At 41.2% G+C, this 20,638-nt stretch overlaps 1 protein-coding gene across 7 annotated transcripts in view; it reads left to right on the forward strand.

Moving 5' to 3' along the window:
* RYR3 (ryanodine receptor 3) overlaps positions 1 to 20,638 on the forward strand; it is a 565,051-nt gene that overhangs the window by 208,345 nt on the left and 336,068 nt on the right. For all 7 annotated transcript variants that reach the window (XR_015135045.1, XR_015135046.1, XM_086322065.1 and 4 more), the window contains exon 3: positions 11,701 to 11,808. Coding sequence is in view for 5 of the 7 variants with exons in the window: in XM_086322065.1 (XP_086178191.1) it covers positions 11,701 to 11,808 (108 nt within the window). In the remaining 2 variants the exon portion in view is untranslated. The remainder of the gene's footprint in view (positions 1 to 11,700; positions 11,809 to 20,638) is intronic.

The raw sequence follows: 20,638 nt of genomic DNA on the forward strand, positions 1-20,638 counted from the left end.
TTCCTGAGATAGTCAAGAACCTAATATGAAGTCCTTAAATTATTAAAGTATAAGAATTGGGAGGGGACTTCCAGCCCAGTGGTTAAAATTCTGTGCTTCTACTGTATAGGGCTGATACCTGCTGGGGGAACTAGGATCCCCACGTGCCACATGGTGTGGCCAAAAAATAAAAATTGGGAGGGGGTAGCCTTGTAGAGTTAGAGTCCCACAACATTGGTGTAGAGATGAGAACCTTCTCTTCAGGAATATTGACACAGTATCAGAAAGAGTTGAGTTTGGAATTCCCGACTTGAATGCTATTCTCAGATGTGGTAATGGGAAAGCCTTTCAGCCTTTCTGACTTACAAACGATCTATAATTTTTTTGTTAAAGAGTTGATGTTAGAGTTAAATGAGATAAAATTTAGTACAATACCTGCTATGATTATATATATAGGTAAATAGATACATTGTAAATGTATATATGAATTCTGTTCTTATTTCTCCACTTGCCCATATTAAGTTTTACCTAATTCTTGTGTATCTCAGTTGAGCCAACTCTAAAATAGTTGTAACTGTTGGTCTTAGTTGCTCAGTCGTGTCTGACTCTTTGTGACCCCATGGAGTGTAGCCTTCCAGGCTCCTCTCTCCATGGGATTCTCCAGGCAAGAATACAGGAGTGGGTTACTGTTTCCTCCTCCAGGGGGTCTGCCTAACCCAGGGATTGAACCCAAAGCCACCAACTATTTTTGTAGAAACACAGTGACTGAGCAACAACCTTAGATTTAAATATTCACTGTTAAAAATAAATAAATAAATATTCACTGTTATAACTTTCCTCATTATATTCTATCAAATATTTTGCAGAAGTAACAAAGGTAAATGTAAAAGGCACTTAACTGCATAAATACTTAAACCTGGCTGGGACAAGATATAGGTGCTAGTCTGGTTAATGATTGGCTCTGCCTTTAAAGTATAAATACAATGCAAATAATTATGTATTATCAATGATAGAGAAGCAGTCCACAAATGAGCTCATGTCTGCTGTAGATGGATGAGATCATGTCTATGAAGTGTTTAAAACTCCTGAAATACAAGCTGTATGTCCCGTCTCTAGCCATCCTGATGTTCTCCCATGGAAAGTTGGTCTTATCCAAAGATTTCTGTACCCAGTGGGGCCAGATTGACCTGGAACATTTTCTGGAGGAGAGAATAATTTTCTGCCCTCAAGGGCTTGGGAAATCTTCTCATCCACAGTCTTTGAGTAGGACTCCATTGAGCCTCATGGAATGAACCCAGGTTGCCTGCATTGCAAGCAGATTCTTTACTGTCTGAGCCGCCAGGGAAGATTCCTTGGAGCAGGGAATGGCTACTTACTCTGGTATTCTTGCCTGGAAAATTCCATGGACAGAGGAGCCTGGCAGGCTACAGTCCATGGAGTCACAATGAGTCGGACATGACTGAACAACTAATACTTTCATTCTTTTCACACTGAGCCTCATAGGGAGATTTTATCAATCCCGTTTGAGGCACTGTGGTGAAATGGAACAAACGAGTCATGTAGAAGCCAGACCACTGGGGACAGAGTCCAGCTCTGTCCGTCACTAGCAGACATGGTGCCCACAGAGATGAGTTGGAGGTGTGGCTGAATTAGGTGAAAAAGCAAAGGGAAGTAAGGACAGAGGTCCTGCAAAGCCTATAACTTAAATATTCAGCTTCAACTAGTGGAATTTTAAACAGAAAGAAAGAATCCACACAAGAAAATGGAAAAAGAACTCTCCCATCTTGTTCATTCACTAAATACAAATTCAGGTTCTGGCTCCGTGCCAGGAACTGCTTGCTCTTGTAACCCCTCTTCAGGCTGCACTCCAGCCTGGGCTGACCTTTTCCATCACAACATCATTTCTGGGTCCAGCAAACATAAAACTCAAACTGCTCAATTTAGCATTGAATATCAACTTTTATATCGTTTCATAAAGTCTCATGTATGGTAGATCTGTCTCTTCAAATAGCTTAAAAATTCTTTAAGGTTAGAAACCATGTCTTTCTCTTTTTATTCCCCACAGCAGGTGACACAGTTGTTGTTCAGTCACTAAGTCATGTCCAACTCTTTGCGACCCCATGGACTACAGCACGCCAGGCTTCCCTGTCCTTCACTATCTCCCGGAGTTTGCTCAAACTCATGTCCATTGAGTTGGAGCTGTCATCCAACCATTTCATCCTCTGTTGCCCTCTTCTCCTCTTGCCCTCAATCTTTCCCAGCATCAGGGTCTTTTCCTGTGAGTTGGCTCTTCACATCAGGTGGCCAAAGCATTGGTGCTTCAGTATCAGTCCTTCCAATGAATATTCTGGGTTGATTTCCTTTGGGATTGACAGGTTTGATCTCCTTGCCATCCAAAGGACTCTCAAGAGTTTCTCCAGCACCACAATTTGAAAGCATCACTTCTTTGGTGCTCAGCCTTCTTTATGGTCCAACTCTCACATCCATACATGACTATTGGAAAAACCATAGCTTTGACTAAATGGATCTTTGTCAGCAAAGTGATGTCTCTTGTTTTTAATATGCTGTCTAGGTTGGTCATAGCTTTTCTTCCAAGGAGCAAGCGTCTTTGAATTTCATGGCTGCAGTCATCATCTGCAGTGGTTTTGAGATATTTTTTTATTAAGAAAATAAAGTCTGTAACTGTTTCCATTTTTTCCCCATCTATTTGTCATGAACTGATGGGACCAGGTACCATGATCTTAGATTTTTGAATGTTGAGTTTTAAGCCAGTTACTCACTCTCCTCTTTCACCTTCATTAAGAGGCTCTTTATTCCTCTTTACTTTTTGCCATTAGCATGGTGTCATCTGCATATCTGAGGTCGTTATTTCTCCTGGCAATCTTGATTCCAACTTGTGAGTCTTCCAGCCCAGCATTTTGCCTGATGTACTCTGCATATAAGTTAAATAAGCAGCGTGATAGTATACAGCCTTAAGGTACTCCTTTCCCAATTTTGAACCAGTCTGTTATTCCATGTCTGGTTCTAACTGTTGCTTCTTGACCTGCATACAGGTTTCTCAGGAGACAGGTAAGGTGGTCTGATATTCACATCTCTGTAAGAATTTCCCACAATTTGTTGTCATCCACACAAAGTCTTTAGCTTAGTCAATGTAACCAAAGTAGTTGTTTATTTTTTAATTCCCTTGCTTTTTTCTGATCCAATGGGCTTTTTCAATTTGATCTTTGGTTCCCTCTGCCTTTTATAAATCCAGCTTGTACATCTGGTAGGTTCACATACTGTTGAAGCCTAGCTTGAAGGATTTTGAGCATTACCTTGCTAGCTTGGCACAGTACTTCATGCACATTGTTCAGTTCAGTTCAGTTGCTCAGTTGTGTCCGACTATTTGTGACCCCATGAACTACAGCATGCCAGGCCTCCCTGTCCATCACCAACTCCCAGAGTTTACCCAAACTCATGTCCATTGAATCTGTGATGCCATCCAATCATCTCATCCTCTGTCGTCCCCTTCTCCTCCAGCCCTCAATCTTCCCCAGTATCAGGGTCTTTTCAAATGAGTCAGCTCTTCGCATCAGGTGGCCAAAGGATTGGAGTTTCAGCTTTAACATCAGTCCTTCCAATGAACACCCAGGACTGATCTCCTTTAGATGGATCCTTTAGGATGGACTGGTTGGATCTCCTTGCAGTCCAAGGGACTCTCAAGAGTCTTCTCCAACACCACAGTTCAGAAGCATCAATTCTTCGGTGCTCACCTTTCTTTATAGTCCAACTTTCACATCTATACATGACTACTGGGAAAACCATAGCCTTGACTAGACAGACCTTTGTTGGCAAAGTAATGTCTCTGCCTTTTAATATGCTGTCTAGGTTGGTCATAACTTTCCTTCCAATGAGTAAGCGTCTTTTAATTTCATTGCTACGATTACCATATGCAGTGATTTTGGAGCCCAGAAAAATAAAATCAGCCACTGTTTCCACTGTTTCCCCATCTATTTCCCATGAATTGATGGGACCAGATGCCATGATCTTAGTTTTCTGAATGTTGAGCTTTACGCCAATTTTTTCACTCTCCTCTTTCACTTTCATCAAGAGGCTCTTTTGTTCCTCTTCACTTTCTGCCATAAGGGTGGTGTCATCTGCGTATCTGAGGTTATTGATATTTCTCCCGGCAATCTTGATTCCAGCTTGTGCTTCCTCCAGCCCAGTGTTTCTCATGATGTACTTTAAATATAAGTTAAATAAGCAGGGTGACAGTATATAGCCTTGACGTACTCCTTGTCCTATTTGGAACCAGTCTTGTTCCATGTCCAGTTCTAACTGTTGCTGCCGACCTGAATATAGGTTTCTCAAAAGGCAGGTCAGGTGGTCTGGTATTCCCATCTCTTTCAGAATTTTCCACAGTTTATTGTGATCCACACAGTCAAAGCATATTGTTAGGTTCTCTAAATACTGGCTGACCACCTGATGGGGATGGAAAAGGAAACGGAGGATACTTGGGCTGATTTTGGCTGCTGGGCCTCCAGGAATTCTCCTTTTGTGGAGAACAGGTGTCATTCTGTCCAATTCCTTATGTTTTCCCAGATGAGCCTCCCTCTGCTGACACCCTCAGGGCTACCGCTATATCACCTTAGAGTCTTTATTCTCCCATCATCATTCTGTTGCCCAAATGGAGATCCAGGGAAAATTTGCTAAATGTAATTGCTATGTGTGTGGTTCTTCTAACCCTTGGGGTGGCTTGTTCTTCCTGAATTTTTTTTTTTTTTTTTTTGCCCTCTTTTGCCATCCGATAGAAACACTGACCATCTTCCCCTCCTCTCCTACATCCAATTCGTCACCAGATCTTCTCTCTCAACTTCTGCAGATTTTTCTAATTCACTACTTTATCTTCATGTCTACCACCATTACTTTACTTCATGTCATTGTTATCTTGTAAGCAGTTTATTGCAACAACCTCCTAACTTGTTTCTCTGCCTTGGTTCTAGCCCCTTCACACTGGAACTGCAGTGACTTTTCAGAGATGCACATTTGATCCTATCACTTCCTTTGATGTCACCTATTGCCCTGAAGATGAAGTTCAAAATCCTTGGCAAGGGACTCATGACCCTCAGTCTAATGCCTGCTTCTTCCCCAACCTCACTTCTCACCTTCTTTCCTTGTTCCTCTCCCCTACTTCAGCCCCACTCAGCTCCGTGTGCTTCCTCACACACTTCCTTCTCCCTCTGTGGGCCTTTTGAATCATACTTTAAAAACTGTCCATTTGTTTTCCCCATACACCACGAGACCACACAGCCTTAAAGGGCAGGGATTATCCTTACACAAAATAAGAACTTGAAAAATTATATACATGAACATTTAAGAGAGTTATGGATGTTTGGACTTCACTGCCCTCTGTGGATAACATTTGACATTTATTTAGTACTTACTATGTGCCAGACTCTACATATAAGACTCTGTTTAAGTTCTTTAAACAAAAAAACTGAGTTTATTCTGAGGAGTAGGTACCATTAGATCTCTACTTTACAGACAAGGAAACTAAGGCACAAAGACACAAAGCTACCCACCTAATATCATTCAGCTAATAAGTGGTTGAACATAGATGGGACCTCAGGAAGTCCTGTATTACAACGTTCGCTCTTAACCAATAACCCATTAATGTGTTCACAGAGTGTATCATTGAGTCTTGGCTGTGTGAGGGCCAGATGGATCAACAGTAAATGGGAGCAGACCCATGACAATGAGAGAAGAAAAGTCCCTTGAATCTTAAGCTGGAGACTTGGGGAAGGGGCTCAGCCGGGCAGGTGTGTGCTCAGTGCAATATGTCTGCAACCACAGGCACCATCAGTCACGTGCTCTCAGATAGTCTAGGACACAGAGTCCATTTAAGAAGGTTTGAGTTGAGTTCTTGATGTTCTGTGTACTTTAAGAAACCAAAAGTAGAATCAGACACATATTTTACAAGATACCCACAATTTAGTGAAACAGATTGCACCATGTGAAGAACTATGTAAGCCACAGAAGACTGTAGTTAACAGTGTAATGGAGAGAGGACAGCCCCACTTCTGTTAACTAATTCTTCTCTTCATTTCCCTGAAGGTTTGCCTCATACCAACTAGTACCCTTGTGAGTGTACAATGTGGGGTTGCTAGGTAGAAAAATGCTATGTGAAGCCAATAATAGAAATGTTAAATTCCCACCATCTTGGACTTAGTAAGCCCCAGAAAAATACTTGGAGTACCTAGATTAAGGGAACATGGAGGGTCCATAGGCCTTTTCTTTTGTTCTTTTCTATGTATTAGGGCTAAATGAATACCTAGTTCCTGGCTTAAACAGAGCCCTGGCATCTCAAGGTTTTCTGTAGGACATTTGGAAATGGTGCTTCTCTAGGCTGAGGACTGGGCTGCGGAGAGTGATGAGGAGCTATTTCAGAACAGATGTCAACAGAGCCCTTCTCTCCATGCTGAGAATCATCAAACACATGCCCCACGCCTGCCAGGCAGTGACTGAGGCTCAGCCTCCAGAGCACAGAGACAATGAGCCGGCCTCCTGGGGGCTCTTCTGCTGCAAACAAATTAGCTCTGATGGACCAGTAGCCTCTGCTCATTCTTGGGAAATGTGGAGGTGGGATCTCTGGCCGGTGTGGAGTTTAATTAAGGATGGCAGCTGGCGGAGCAGGTCAGATGGCTCTGTGCTCTGCACTTCATGTCACGAGTTGTTAGCTGCTTTTTGTTTTTCTCCACATATTCCCGTTGCCCTCTTCCTTCCCTTGCTACTGCCCACATGTCATTCTCTGTGCTCTTGGAGTGGTGTGTGACCTTATCCCTGAGTATGGAGAGTCCAGGCAGGACCACACTCTAGAGGTGGAAAAAATAAACTTTGAGGAAATGATGTAAACCTATGGGAGACACAGTGCTCCCACAGGAGATGCTTCCTCTCCATGCTCACTGTCTCTCTGTAAATGTACCCATTGGTACCAGTAATTAAATCACAACCATCTTGGGACTTTTACCTATTTTTAAACTTTAAACTTTTTATTTTGTATTGGGGTATATATAGCCAATCCACCTTGGGACTTTTAATATCTGGGGGGAAAAGAAAAGTTTAACTGGAGCCTGCCTAGTGTCTGGTATCAGGTTGTAGGATGGTGGTGCCCGAGGAGAATTCCTATCTTTGTCCAAGTAAGCCAGACCAGGAGGGAAGAGAGCTGAGTCAGAATCACACAATCTTGTATAAGGACAGAATCTCTAGCACTTGGAGCTGTGAAAGTTTGTGTCTTAAAGAGACTGGACTACACGGGGTTCTTGTCAAAGTGAGCATGAATATCGGGGTTATTCATTGATTAGCCCAAAATGCACCCCTTAAAGTACATTACACCCCTTTAAGTACAACTACACCTGCTGATGTTCCTGAATAGAAAAAAATTCCAAATCACATGTTCTAGTGAAGTGAAGGAGAAAGGAAAAACCCTCAAACCCTGGCTTTTTTGGCCTCCTATTCTGGGGACTTGAGATCCAGATAGACCAAGAAGTGGTAGGAGGAAAAACCTCTGTAAAATCTTGTGAGATGGCATCCTCTTTGGGAAGACTGAGTCAGACAATATACGTTTATGGCATATGATCTTTATGGAAATGCTTTATCATATTATTGTCTGCCACTTATAATGATGCGATATGTGCTCTAAAAACACTCTCTGAATATGAAGCCTTGCCCTGCATCACCAGCTGTCTGCTTCCTCAAGTCCCATACAAATGAGTTAATTACCTGCAGCAGGAACAAACCTTGAAAACAAAGCAAGAAGTGTGTAAAATAAAGGCTGTTGTCTCCTGGTGGTACAATTTCTCCTTGGTTATATCATGTTCATAAAGAGAACTGGGTAGTTTCCTGTAATACCAGAATTCTAGGAAGTCTGGGTTTTTAGGATTTCTGACTGCAGAAACCCTGAATAGAAAAGCATTGAAGCGGCAAGTACTCAAAAGGTGAAGTTGCCCATGGGCCAGTAGCCTTTGGGATAGGATCGCAGATACTTGGATCAACCTATACTTGGTTGTTGTTTAGTTGCTCAGTTGTTTCTGACTCTTCATGACTCATGGCCAGTACCTCTCCAGGCTCCTCTGTCCGTGGGATGTTCCGGGCAAGATTACTGGAGGGAGTTGCCATTTCCTTCTCCAGGGGATCTTCCCGATCCAGAGATTGAACCCAATTCTCCACATGCTCTGCAGCACAAGCAGATTCTTTACTGCTGAGCCACTGGGGAAGCCCACTCTTGGCTTCTGTTCAGTTCAGTTCAGTCGCTCAGTCATGTCCGACTCTTTGCAACCCCGTGAATCGCAGCACGCCAGGCCTCCCTGTCCATTACCAACTCCTGGAGTTCACTCAGACTCACGTCCATCGAGTCAGTGATGCCATCCAGTTGTCTCATCCTCTGCCGTCCCCTTCTCCTCCTGCCTTAAATCCCTCCCAGCATCAGAGTCTTTTCCAATGAGTCAACTCTTCGCATGAGGTGCCCAAAGTACTAGAGTTTCAGCTTTAGCATCATTCCTTCCAAAGAAATCCCAGGGCTGATCTCCTTCAGAATGGACTGGTTGGATCTCCTTGCAGTCCAAGGGACTCTCAAGAGTCTTCTCCAACACCACAGTTCAAAAGCATCAATTCTTTGGCGCTCAGCCTTCTTTACAGTCCAACTCTCACATCCATACATGACCACTGGAAAAACCATAGCCTTGACTAGATGGACCTTTGTTGGCAAAATAATATCTCTGCTTTTGAATATGCTATCTAGGTTGGTCATAACTTTCCTTCCAAGGAGTAAGCGTCTTTTAATTTCATGGCTGCAGTCACCATCTGCAGTGATTTTGGAGCCCCAAAAAATAAAGTCTGACACTGTTTCCACTGTTTCCCCATCAGTTTCCCATGAAGTGATGGGACGGGATGCCATGATCTTCGTTTTCTGAATGTTGAGCTTTAAGCCAACTTTTTCACTCTCCACTTTCATTTTCATCAAGAGGCTTTTTAGTTGCTCTTCACTTTCTGCCATAAGGGTGGTGTCATCTGCATATCTGAGGTTATTGATATTTCTCCCGGCAATCTTGATTCCAGCTTGTGTTTCTTCCAGCCCAGCGTTTCTGCACAGAAGTTAGATAAGCAGAGTGACAATATACAGCCTTAATGTATTCCTTTTCCTATTTGGAACCAGTCTGCTCTTCCATGTCCAGTTCTAACTGTTGCTTCCTGACCTGCATACAGGTTTCTCAAGAGGCAGGTCATGTGGTCTGGTATTCCCATCTCTTTCAGAATTTTCCACAGTTGATTGTGATCCACACAGTCAAAGGCTTTGGCATAGTCAATAAAGCAGAAATAGATGTTTTTCTGGAACTCTCTTGCTTTTTCCATGATCCAGCAGATGTTAGCAATTTGATCTCTGGTTCCTCTACCTTTTCTAAAACCAGCTTGAACATCTGGAAGTTCACGGTTCACATATTGCTGAAGCCTGGCTTGGAGAATTTTGAGCATTACTTTACTAGCATGTGAGATGAGTGCAATTGTGCGGTAGTTTGAGCATTCTTTGGCATTGCCTTTCCTTGGGATTGGAATAAAAACTCACCTTTTCCAGTCCTGTGGCCACTGCTGAGTTTTCCAAATTTGCTGGCATATTGAGTGCAGCACTTTCACAGCATCATCTTTCAGGATTTGAAATAGCTCAACTGGAATTCCATCAGCTCCACTAGCTTTGTTCGTAGTGATGCTTTCTAAGGCCCACTTGACTTCACATTCAAGGATGTCTGGCTCTAGGTCAGTGATCACACCATCGTGATTATCTGGGTCATGAAGATCTTTTTTGTACAGTTCTTCTGTGTATTCTTGCCACCTCTTCTTAATATCTTCTGCTTCTGTTAGGTCCATACCATTTCTGTCCTTTATCGAGCCCATCTTTGCATGAAATGTTCCCTTGGTATCTCTCATTTTCTTGAAGAGATCTCTACTCTTTCCCATTCTGTTGTTTTCCTCTATTTCTTGGCTTGCTGCTGCTGCTGCTGCTAAGTTGCTTCAGTCATGTCCAATTCTGTGTGACCCCAGAGACAGCAGCCCACCAGGCTCTCCTGTCCCTGGGATTCTCCAGGCAAGAATACTGGAGTGAGTTGCCATTTCCTTCTCCAATGCATGAAAGTGAAAAGTGAAAGTAAAGTTGCTCAGTTGTGTCTGACTCTTAGCAACCTCATGGACTGCAGCCTACCAGGCTCCTCTGCCCATGGAATTCTCCAGGCAAGAGTACTGGAGTGGGATGCCATTGCCTTCTCTGATTTCTTGGCTTAGGGGATGTTAAAACTTTACTAAAGGGAAAGAGTGAGCGAGTCCAACAAGAGGGACGTCATTTTTTTTTTTTTTTTTTTTGAAGGCATTGAGGCTGAGGAGGAGGAAGAAGGTACAAACACTTGGAAAGTGAGGAGAACTTAAAGATTGCTGATTTCATAATATTTATTTAATAAATGAAAATGTTGTGAAGCAGAGGGCTTGTCTCTGCTTTAGCAACAGGTTTGCTTTAGCTTTTTAGTTGAAGGTTCATGAAAGCAATGTTATCTGTCTCTGAGTGTTAGACATAGTTGTGGGTGACTTCTGGCCCTCATTCCTGGTATTCTCATGGTGCCAATATTACAGGGGCGACAAAGGCTTGATGTGAAAGGTGAATGTAAGCGGTATTCCCAAGGGAAATGGTGCGTCGTGGAACCCGGTTGTAAACTCCTAAAGAGTAGTTATTTTTGTTTGCATGTCTTTGTATCTTTCTGAATACCAAGCGCTGTGTCTTACAGAAATATAATACTTAAATATTTGCTGATTGAAAATATTCTAATTGTGGAAAAAATCTGCAGTGTTGTCAGCAGCAGGAATAGAGTTAGATGTATGGATTTGAATCCAACTCATCCAAGTGTAAGCCATCACCTTGGACAGATGACCTACCTTCTCTGTGTCTTACTTTCCTTTGCTGTAAGCTGAAATACTAATAATATCTATACATGAAATAGTTGTGTGGGTTAAAGGAAATCGCTTAAAGCAAAGCACTTAAAACAATATCTGGCCTAGAAAAGTACTCAATGAGCATTAACTGTTACTACAGTCTACAGAGAAGGCTATCTTTGTTTTTGAAAAATGTTTGAGAATATCATGGTATTACCTGAGTAATGATGTAGAATGATTGCTGTAGGGATCATCAATTCTTATAGTTCTGGACATTTCTTTGTTCAGAAGTAAATGTATGTAGCTCCTTTTACACTGTGGTATCCAGATCTTCTGAACAAGTAAATGGATTCCCTATTTTGGTCACTGTTGTTGAAAGCCAGTTTGCTCTTGTCTGCTTACAAATTATTATGGATAAGTGATTTTCTCCCTTTGCTCCCACCCAGACATCAGTGTCAATCAGCCTTCCCTGCTTCAATAAGGCTGTATGTGTAGTGTTCTCCCATGGGTGCCCCCAGCCCTCACTCAAGTTGATCCTGACATCTTGGTCACTGTTCCCTTGAGACTTTGCGATTTTCTTCTCTTCCTACTTTAGAATCCAGCTTGAAACTCATCTTAGCGTGAACAAGAAAAAATCTGCCTTTTGTACTCATCTATCCATCCATCCATCAAATGTTACTTTGATTCATAGGCTCTTTGCCCTTGAGATGTTACTGCGTGACTGATCCCCAACCGACATGAGTAGGCATCCTCATTCTGGTTTTATTTCCACAGTATGTTCCTCCAGATCTCTGCGTCTGCAACTTTGTGCTGGAACAGTCCCTCTCTGTCAGAGCCCTGCAGGAAATGCTTGCCAACACAGGTGAAAATGGCGGCGAAGGGGTGAGTACCTGAATTATGTCCTGGGAAGGGAGGGATTGGGACACACCATAGCCCAAGAGTACACACTTCATTTCATTCCTCCAGTTTTGAACTAGAAAACCTTGATTTTCCAGTTTCCTTGAATCCATCCTCATATTCCTCTTATTCAGCAGCCCTACTTCCTTTGGGTTAACCAGCTTCCACCAGAAAATAGACTAGACCAACTTAATGCTGCCTGAGCGGGGCATAGGTCATTGAACCCACAATCCACCAGGATATATGGAGAGGCTGAAAGAGCCTTGGGAAGAGGAGAGGGAGTTGTCTGTTAGGCTGATTCTTTTTTCTTGGAAAAGTCTCATCAGAGATTTATGACTATGCCAATGAAGCACAGCCAGGTTACAGCCATTTGGAGAGGATTTCCTATAGAATTCAGAGTCATTGACATGTACCCAGATCTTCATGGTTTCACTAAAGATGAGCAAATACAGAGCTGTATTAAGTTTCTATTGTCAGTAAAATTGTTTCCAAGTCTTTAACTAAGGGATAATGGCCTCCCAAAGGTCTCCCAGGCAAGACATTGACTAGAGACTTCAGAATAATTTTTGACCCTTTCCCTAATGACTCACCTAGTTATATTCATTTATCATTTCAAATATTCTAACTCTATGGACTGAATATCTCACATGCAGACACCACTCTCCTACGCCCCTTAGATACTGTGTTAGAGGACTATCCTTTATCTTCTGGGTTATTACATCAGACTCACCACTCTGATTCCTTCTGTGCTTACCTCACCTACTATTTTATTTTCCCTAAGCTGACATAATGCTCTTCACAAAATATAGACCTAATCATCACACTTTACCATTTAAAAATTGTCTTTCTGCCCATTACCATGAATGAAATCCCATATTCCTTAACTGGGCATAAAGAACTTCAGGATTTGAGTCCTGCTCACCTTGCCTGTCCTGTTTCTCACCACATCTTCCCAAACACCCAGTGATCCAACCACATGGATATTTTCAGTTCCTCAAACATAACCATTCTCTTTGCCTCAGATCATATGTGTCAGTTCTTTCCTCCATTTAGAACAGCTTTCTCCTTCTCTCTCTCTCCCCTTATATGATCTTTACTTCTCTTTCAAGGAACAAGTCTAAATATTAGGTCAACGGAGAAGCCTATAAGTTGACCCTGAAATTCTAGGATGGGTACCCTTTCTTGAGCAACGGCCAGTGAAAAGTTCTTACTACTGTGTGCTATAATTACAAGTCTATAGTCTATAATTACAAGACTCTGTAGTGTGTGTAGGTAGGAATATTTATAGGACCTGGCACAGTTTATTATTTGACTTGAATGAACTCATATATAATGAAGTGTCTCATTGGTGGTAGAAGAGACAATATCTGTAGCCCCAAGGGAACCAATATTTACATTTAGGTCATCTTTCAGCTCTTAATGTGATCTTACATAAATCTTTTAATCTCTTGGGACCATAGTGTTCTTATCTATAAAATTAGGAAGTATAATTAATTTGCTAGGGTCCTTAACACCAACATTTGTGATTCTTCACTCTTTTGGCTTAGAATAATATGCTTTCATCAACCACCTGAAAATAGCTTTGCTTTGTTCCTTAGAGCATAAACACAGGTGAGATTTTGTTCTTTTCAAGTTTATCTCTCCCTGACATTGACCTCAGTACCCCCAACCTTTCGTCCTTGGGCACACACCCTCAAACATTTCCAACTCAGTGAAATAAATTAGTTTTTAATTGCTCACTTTTCCTCCAAGATAATTAACTCATGATTTATAGACATCTTTGGTGAGGAAGACCTGGCTGATTTGGAATATCACCACTTTCAGTGTCAACCAAGATCAGTTAGACCCTGCCAACATATGGCCCCAGGATAGAAATTGGGAAGATAGAAGCTATGCTCACTGGATAATTATCTCATGGGCATTCTCTTGTCTTCTTTGTTCACAAATTGCATTTCTAAGGACTTCTTTTTCTTTACCATCTAATTTGTGTAGTTCAGGGAATCCTGCAGGTGTCAAAGTCAACTAAAAAGTTCTGGTTATAATCCATGCTCTTCTTTGTTGCCAGGAACTTAAATAATAGTCTTATCCTGGTTTGTCTTTTGAAAAAGAATAACTAATTCATTTTCCATATAGAATAGAACGCCAGTCTAATAAGATTGAATGCATAGTTTTGGAATGTATGTCTAATACATACCTATAATTACCATCCATATTCTAGCAGAAGTTTACTCCATGTAGTTATATATTTCAAGGGCCATCTTTAATTTACAATATTTAAAGACCAATAGGTTAAGTCTTATTGGAGGATCCAGTCTCTTTGAAAACTCCAGTCTAAAATAAACAATCCATGACATTTTTATGGTTAAATAGTCATTGGATAACAATCACCATATCGAGTCAGACTCTCAAATTTCCCATGTACTGTATTGCCATTTTGTGCTATTTTACCAAAGAAAAGACTGAGCTAATAGTGATTTCCCATCCTGATATATTACTTCTATTGTAATTAATAACTGGAGATCTTAGAGCTAGAAAGAAGAGACTTGAAAAGAGAGCTGGGGCACAGATAGGAGAGGGTGCTGTCTTTAAATGATTTAGATTTTATTATTTGTTGGTGGCTCCACTAGTTACCCAAACAGCAGCTTCAGTTGCTAGAACCCTCTTGGAACTCTCTCACAATTCCATCTGGGCTCTCAATCTTTATTATGAGGAATAATATTTTTCATACAACCTCTTGAGTCTGAATGTTTTGCTTTTCTGAAGTGATTGCTGTATGCACTTACTATTAGTACTTAATTTGATTTGAAATGATAATATTCAGCAGGGGAGAAAAAGAAAAAAAGAAGAAAAATCAAGAAGGAAGTAAGTTAACACAACAGACCATAATGATTCTCTGGGGAGCCAAGGGATGTTTGAGTGGGTTGACACCTCCTCTGCACGCCAGTCCATTCTGTTTGGGAAGAGACATTTACTGCTTTTAAATGGATATTACTTACACTAATGATCATCACTACCACCAGACGGGATGCTTTGAAGAGTATCATTTTTCCTCCTGGGAATAAATTGGTCTTTGTGTGTCTGTTCACTGCTGCACAGCAGTTGGACTTTTTAAAAATGATATTTGTTTATTCATATGATGAGCATACAGAAGTCTTTCTGCAGGGATTGGTGGTTCTGCAGCAATTCCTTTCAGTAACAAAGAAAACAGAGGTGTCCACCTTGGTTTAACAACAGAGGGTTTATTATTGAAACATCCTTAGCTATAGCCAGTAGCAACTGAGAGTCAGCTTTATGTTGAAAAGGAAACTGAATGATGAGAAGGCCCCAGGGGGGCAGAGGATGTCAGTGCCCCTCAGAGCCCACCCTCACTAAGCTCATCCTTGGGTCACTTTACCTCTGGTTAAGTCCTATCTGATGTTATTTTGGGGAATATTACCAAGAGATGGATGCTTGGCACTGTAGCCAATTAAATAGCTGGACTTTGATGTAAAACCCCTGCATACAAATATAATATATTTTTACATTAATGGAGCCTACAGTGTATGAGGTCCCCAGCCACCTTCAGCAGGACAGGGAACTAGAAAGGATGTCACATCTCCCTCTGAGTCCTCAGTCTTCATCATCCTATAACAATGACTGAACACAAAACTAGCAACATGTGCAGTGAGAGAAGCTCCGTTTTTGGAGTCAGGTTAATATGTTTTCAGTCCAGGCTATACAGGAGCAAGTGACTTCTAGGACAAATTGCTTCCCCTTTCCGTACCTGACTTTCCACACCTTCAAAATGCAACCTCCCTCCTAAGATCAGGTGAGAATTACATAAGTGTTGACAAGTGCCTATGGGTGTGGAAATGAATATTGGTTCCTCTTTTCATCTCTGGTCTGCTTTCTCCTGTCACAGATCCTTCAGACATACTCAAATGCCTCAAAGGAAGGAGATTCCCATGCTATATGACCATACCGTATAACTACAAATGAATTTTGACATGAATGAATATAATGCTTCTAAAAATGAAAGACCTTGGTTAACACAGTTACCAGCTGCACTCCTGATAAGGGCTCAGGTTTTCTCTAAAAGTTGACTTAATCACTGTCAGACTTTTACTACTTAAAAAAGGGAGATGCAATATATGTAAAAAGAATGAATGTTACGGTTGTGTAAGATCATGCTTGACTTCAGATTCTAAAATCTCTAGAATGCAAATACACAATCAGCCTTTTAAACTTGATTGGGAGATGTGACCTGGAGAGATACTGTTTCTGTAAGAACCTCTCTCACAGATAAACTCACTGTGAAGGGGTCTTTTAATTCCCCGTATTACTTATGAGGGAAATCAACACTGAATATTCATTGGAAGGACTGAGGCTGAAGCTGAAGCTCCAATTCTTTGGCCACGTGATGCAAAGAGCTGACTCACTGGAAAAGACCCTGATGCTGGGAAAGACTGAGGGATGGAGGAGAGGGGCTAACAAGGGTGAGATGATTGGATGGCATCCTTGACTGAATGGATGCAAGTCTGAGCAAACTCCAGGAGTTAGTGAAGGACAAGGAAGCTGGTGTGCTGCAGTTCATGGGATCACAAAGAGTAGGATACGACTTAGCAACTGAACAACACTTAATTATGAGATGGTCCCTCTAACACGAAGAGGAGCTTCAGACTCCTTTCACTTGCCCCTGTCTTTGAGCAGGGAGTACTATACACAGCACAGTTGCTCAAGAAATGCACACATGTGGTGGCACGTTTGTCATGCTCAAGAATGACATGTTCATGCTTTCTGAGAAGCTAGAGGTTGCCTCCTGGCATTGTGTGACCTTCTAAACAGCCAAGGAGGCATAATCTTACATATTGCTGTATTCACGTAGATTTTATTTAAAGTATGTGTCGTGAGATACATTGTAGCCAAGTTCAAAGCATTCATCCTTCTTATAAAGTCACAGAAAATCTAGTCACAGAAAGGTGACAGCATCATTAAAAAAAGAATCTGCCAAAGATGCACCTCCCCTGATGTGGTTAGGTAATGAACAAATCAAAACAGATGCTGAGGAGGGCAATTAGAAGCCTGTTGTCTAAAGTTTGAATTTTGGCTGTGCCCAGATTTAAGACATCTTGTGGGAACTTCCAGAATGAAGAAGGCCAATCAGAGCCTTACCACTTTATTCCTGGGGCCCTGAGATCCCCCCATCATCTGTATATTACAGAAGAGAAGGGACAACCCCCATCAACCAGAGGTCACTTCTCAGTTTTCTGAGGTTTTAGTCTTCCCTCCATAATTGTCAGAAAACAGCTGGAGTGAGAACTTACTTTGGTATGTGTGTGGGGAAGGGAACAAGACTGAGGGAGGAACTATATACACAATTCTAAATAAACTTCATCCCCATTGCCGTTGTTTAAAAGAAAGAAATCATTTGATGAGTCAAATCTAACAGGGGGTGTTAGTTGCACCTTTAAAATAGGACACATCAGATTTTCTTTGGAGAAAAAATACAAAGACACCTCTGCCTGTTTTGGGATGTCAGTCCCAGGACTTGCCCATATATGCCTTACAGAAGGGGTAGTCAGAATATGCCAGAATCACCACATTAGGTTTCCAAGTCTGGACTTCCTTTGTACTGGGTGGTGAGAAGCCACTGCGCCAAGCTCTGCAAGTGCCTCCTCGATGCTCCCACTCAGGACCTCCCCTCGCCAGTGCCAGCACCTGTCAGGTTGTTCATCCTGGGGATGTTACCCAAGCCTGCCTGCTGCCTAACTGGGAAGATCCAGATACCACAGTGTTAAATTCTTGTTTAATTTCATCCTGCTTTTTGTTTTGAAAGGAGAAAAATAACATGCTGATTTCAGATGCTTCCACTTCTTTTTTTAACCTATGGCTGGTCATCCACACCCACTATTAAAAAAAAAAAAAGTACTACTTTTGTATTAACAGAATCACCAAACCTGTTTGGTGAAATCCCTCTTATATGCAAAAGCTTGAGTTTATATATCAAAACCTCCTCTTGACAGTCTGCTCCACGTTAGAGTCTGCTCACATTTGCGAATGGCAGCCTGTTTTGGTGACAAAGCTGTGTCAGGTGGTTTAGCCCTAGAACTGCCACCTACTGGAGTTTTGCATGTTAAGTTGCTTCAGTCTTGTCCGACTCTGCGACCTATGGACTGTAACCTGCCAGGCCACTCTGTCCATGCGATTCTCCAGGCAAGAATACTGAAGTGGGTTGTCATGGCCTCCTTCAGGGATCTCCCCTACCCAGGGATCAAACCTGTGTCTCTTATGCCTCTTGCATTGGCAGGCAGATGCTTTACCACTAGCGCCACCAGGGAAGCCTTCCAGTGACAATAGCCCATCACTAATTGTGGAAACATTAACTTGTTTGTATTAGTCGTTATTCTAGAGACCCTGGCTCCCATAATATTCGGTAGATGGATACATGGTTTTATTCTCTTTCTTTCCTGGTGTGAACAGAGAGAATTTTTCAAATTCCATCCATAACAGCAACCCTAAAGCTCTAAGTGATGACAACATGGTTTTAATTTTTTTGGAGACATGAACAGCCTATAAATCTTCTTATGGAAGAATATGAGAGGTATTTTATAGTTTTGACAGAATTTCTTTCTTCAAGAGCCAGATATCATTTTCAGAAATTATACAATAATGAAACATCTCCAAACTAAGGTTTTTAATGTATTTTTTTCACAGACCAAATTGTCATCAAACTATGCCCGTTCTCTTCTTTCTTTCCCCTTTTTACTGTTCTCTCATTATGCTATTTTATAATTTCACGCTGATATAATGGATTTAAATGTTTCTCTGATAAGCTAATACTAATGAAAATGTGTACAAGTAACTCATATTGTTGAGCTGGCCTTTCAATAACATGATATCATTAAAATTTGCCACCTGGGAGACTTTACTTCATGGTAAGAAAACTCCTCTTTGGTAAAAGAAAAAGTCTAATTGGTTGCTTGCAATATTTCTAAGAAAAAGAAATTCCAAATCTTCTGATGTAGGTACTGACCATTGTCCTTGGGTGGATTTTCTTGCATAAATATAATTACCAAAAAAAAAAAAAAAAGTGCTACAGACAAATTTAGGCTACAGTGTGTGGCTTGTTTGCCAGTTTCTTGATGACATCAGCATGGTACTGGAAAAGTAAAAACAAACTTTTACATCTAGTGCTGCTGCTTAGTCCTAGCTAAAATCACAAAATATTCACTAGGTAGGAATTTTATTCCCACTGGGGTTTTTGCTCTTCTAAGTATCAGCAGATTCCTCAGATGACTTGAACGCTTTCAGCAGGACTGATCCACACTCAAATATACATTGACTGTTTTGTGTTTGATTTGCTAGCTCAGTGGCCTCTTGGAATGGGTATGTTATTCACTCCTTTACTGTATGTGTCTTTGCATGGACAGCTGACTCTAGCTGCATTCGTAATGAGCTAGGCTTTTCAGTTGTGAGTGTTCAAGGCCGTTTCCATCCTCTGTGCCTCTACAATTTAAAAAAGCACCACCGCACCACACACCTCAATCTGGTGGAATTAGAGGTGCCTGCACACTTAGAAATTTGTTGCTAAGAAACTTGTTAAACTGCTGCTCTGAAATTACAAGGATGGCTTGCCTGTGGACTCATTTTTTCCTTTTCCTTCAACATATTGAAGTTCAGTTCAGTCGCTCAGTCGTGTCCGACTCTTTGCGACCCCATGAATTGTAGCACGCCAGGCCCTCCCTGTCCATCACCAACTCCCGAAAATTGTTTCTAAAGTCTTTTTCCCTCTGACTATGGTCTAGACGGCCTGTGGCCATACGGTTCAAGTTTGTAAGGTGACAGAAGTGTGCAGCCTTGCTTTACTCCAAGCTTCTCGGTGCTTCAGACTCACCTAGTCTATTATGCAAGTCCAACTCTGCTCCTCTGGAAAGCTGAAATTCATAATAAAAATGGAAAAAGCTAGTTGGATACTTCCCATTTTTCATGCAGCATCCCCAAAGTGAACCAGCAGAAGAATCAAATGTTAATTTCAACATTTAAGAATAACCATTAAAGTTAACTAGCTTTTTACATTTATTCATATCCTGAGTAGAAGCATTTTAAAGTGAAGAGGCCACAGAATTAATTTTTAAAGCTCCAGACTCTATCAAATCTACTTCTTTCTGAATATAATGTTTCAGCTTTATTGGAATAGCCTTTTCTTCAGTGGATTTTTTTTTTTTTTTCATTCTGAAGTCAGTACCTCCTGCTTAGAGTAAATATGCCTGTGTCATCCTGGGGTTATTTTGCTAATGTTACATCAGCTTGGCTGATGTTACATAAACCCTGAAATTCCTCTTATTGTTGCTGTGGACATTCAAATGCTCTGGGAGTATAGTCATGTCATAATGACCTAAGTTATCTTAGAAAGCTTGAGCTTCTTTCCCAGGGCTAGAATAGATGTAGTTTTCAGTGATTATGTATGTTTGTGTGTGTGTGTGCTCTTAACATATTAATTGCAAAAAATTAAACATCTTCATTAAAATTTCTTAGAGGAGTGAGGAAGGATTGGCATACTTAAACTTTCTCTGGAACATACTGAGAGGTAAATAGTTGTATTCTTACATGCGATATTTTGAAGATAAATTTGCTGAACTTAAAAAAAAAAAAACTAGTTGAAGAGTCAGAGATGAATTTCAGCTACATTTTTAGGAATTTGATTTAATCCTAAATTGTGGAATAGTTGAATTAGGGGAAATCTTTCAAGAGACTTGCTTACCTTTTAAAAATGAAGCACATTTGGAAATTCAAGAAATCCTGGGAGAATCGGAACCTTTCAGGTGATTTATTAGAC

The sequence above is a fragment of the Bos grunniens genome, chromosome 10 (assembly GCF_055505025.1).
Source record: "Bos grunniens cultivar Pamir isolate PY7600 chromosome 10, Bosgru_T2T1.0, whole genome shotgun sequence".
Taxonomy (NCBI): Eukaryota; Metazoa; Chordata; class Mammalia; order Artiodactyla; family Bovidae; genus Bos; species Bos grunniens.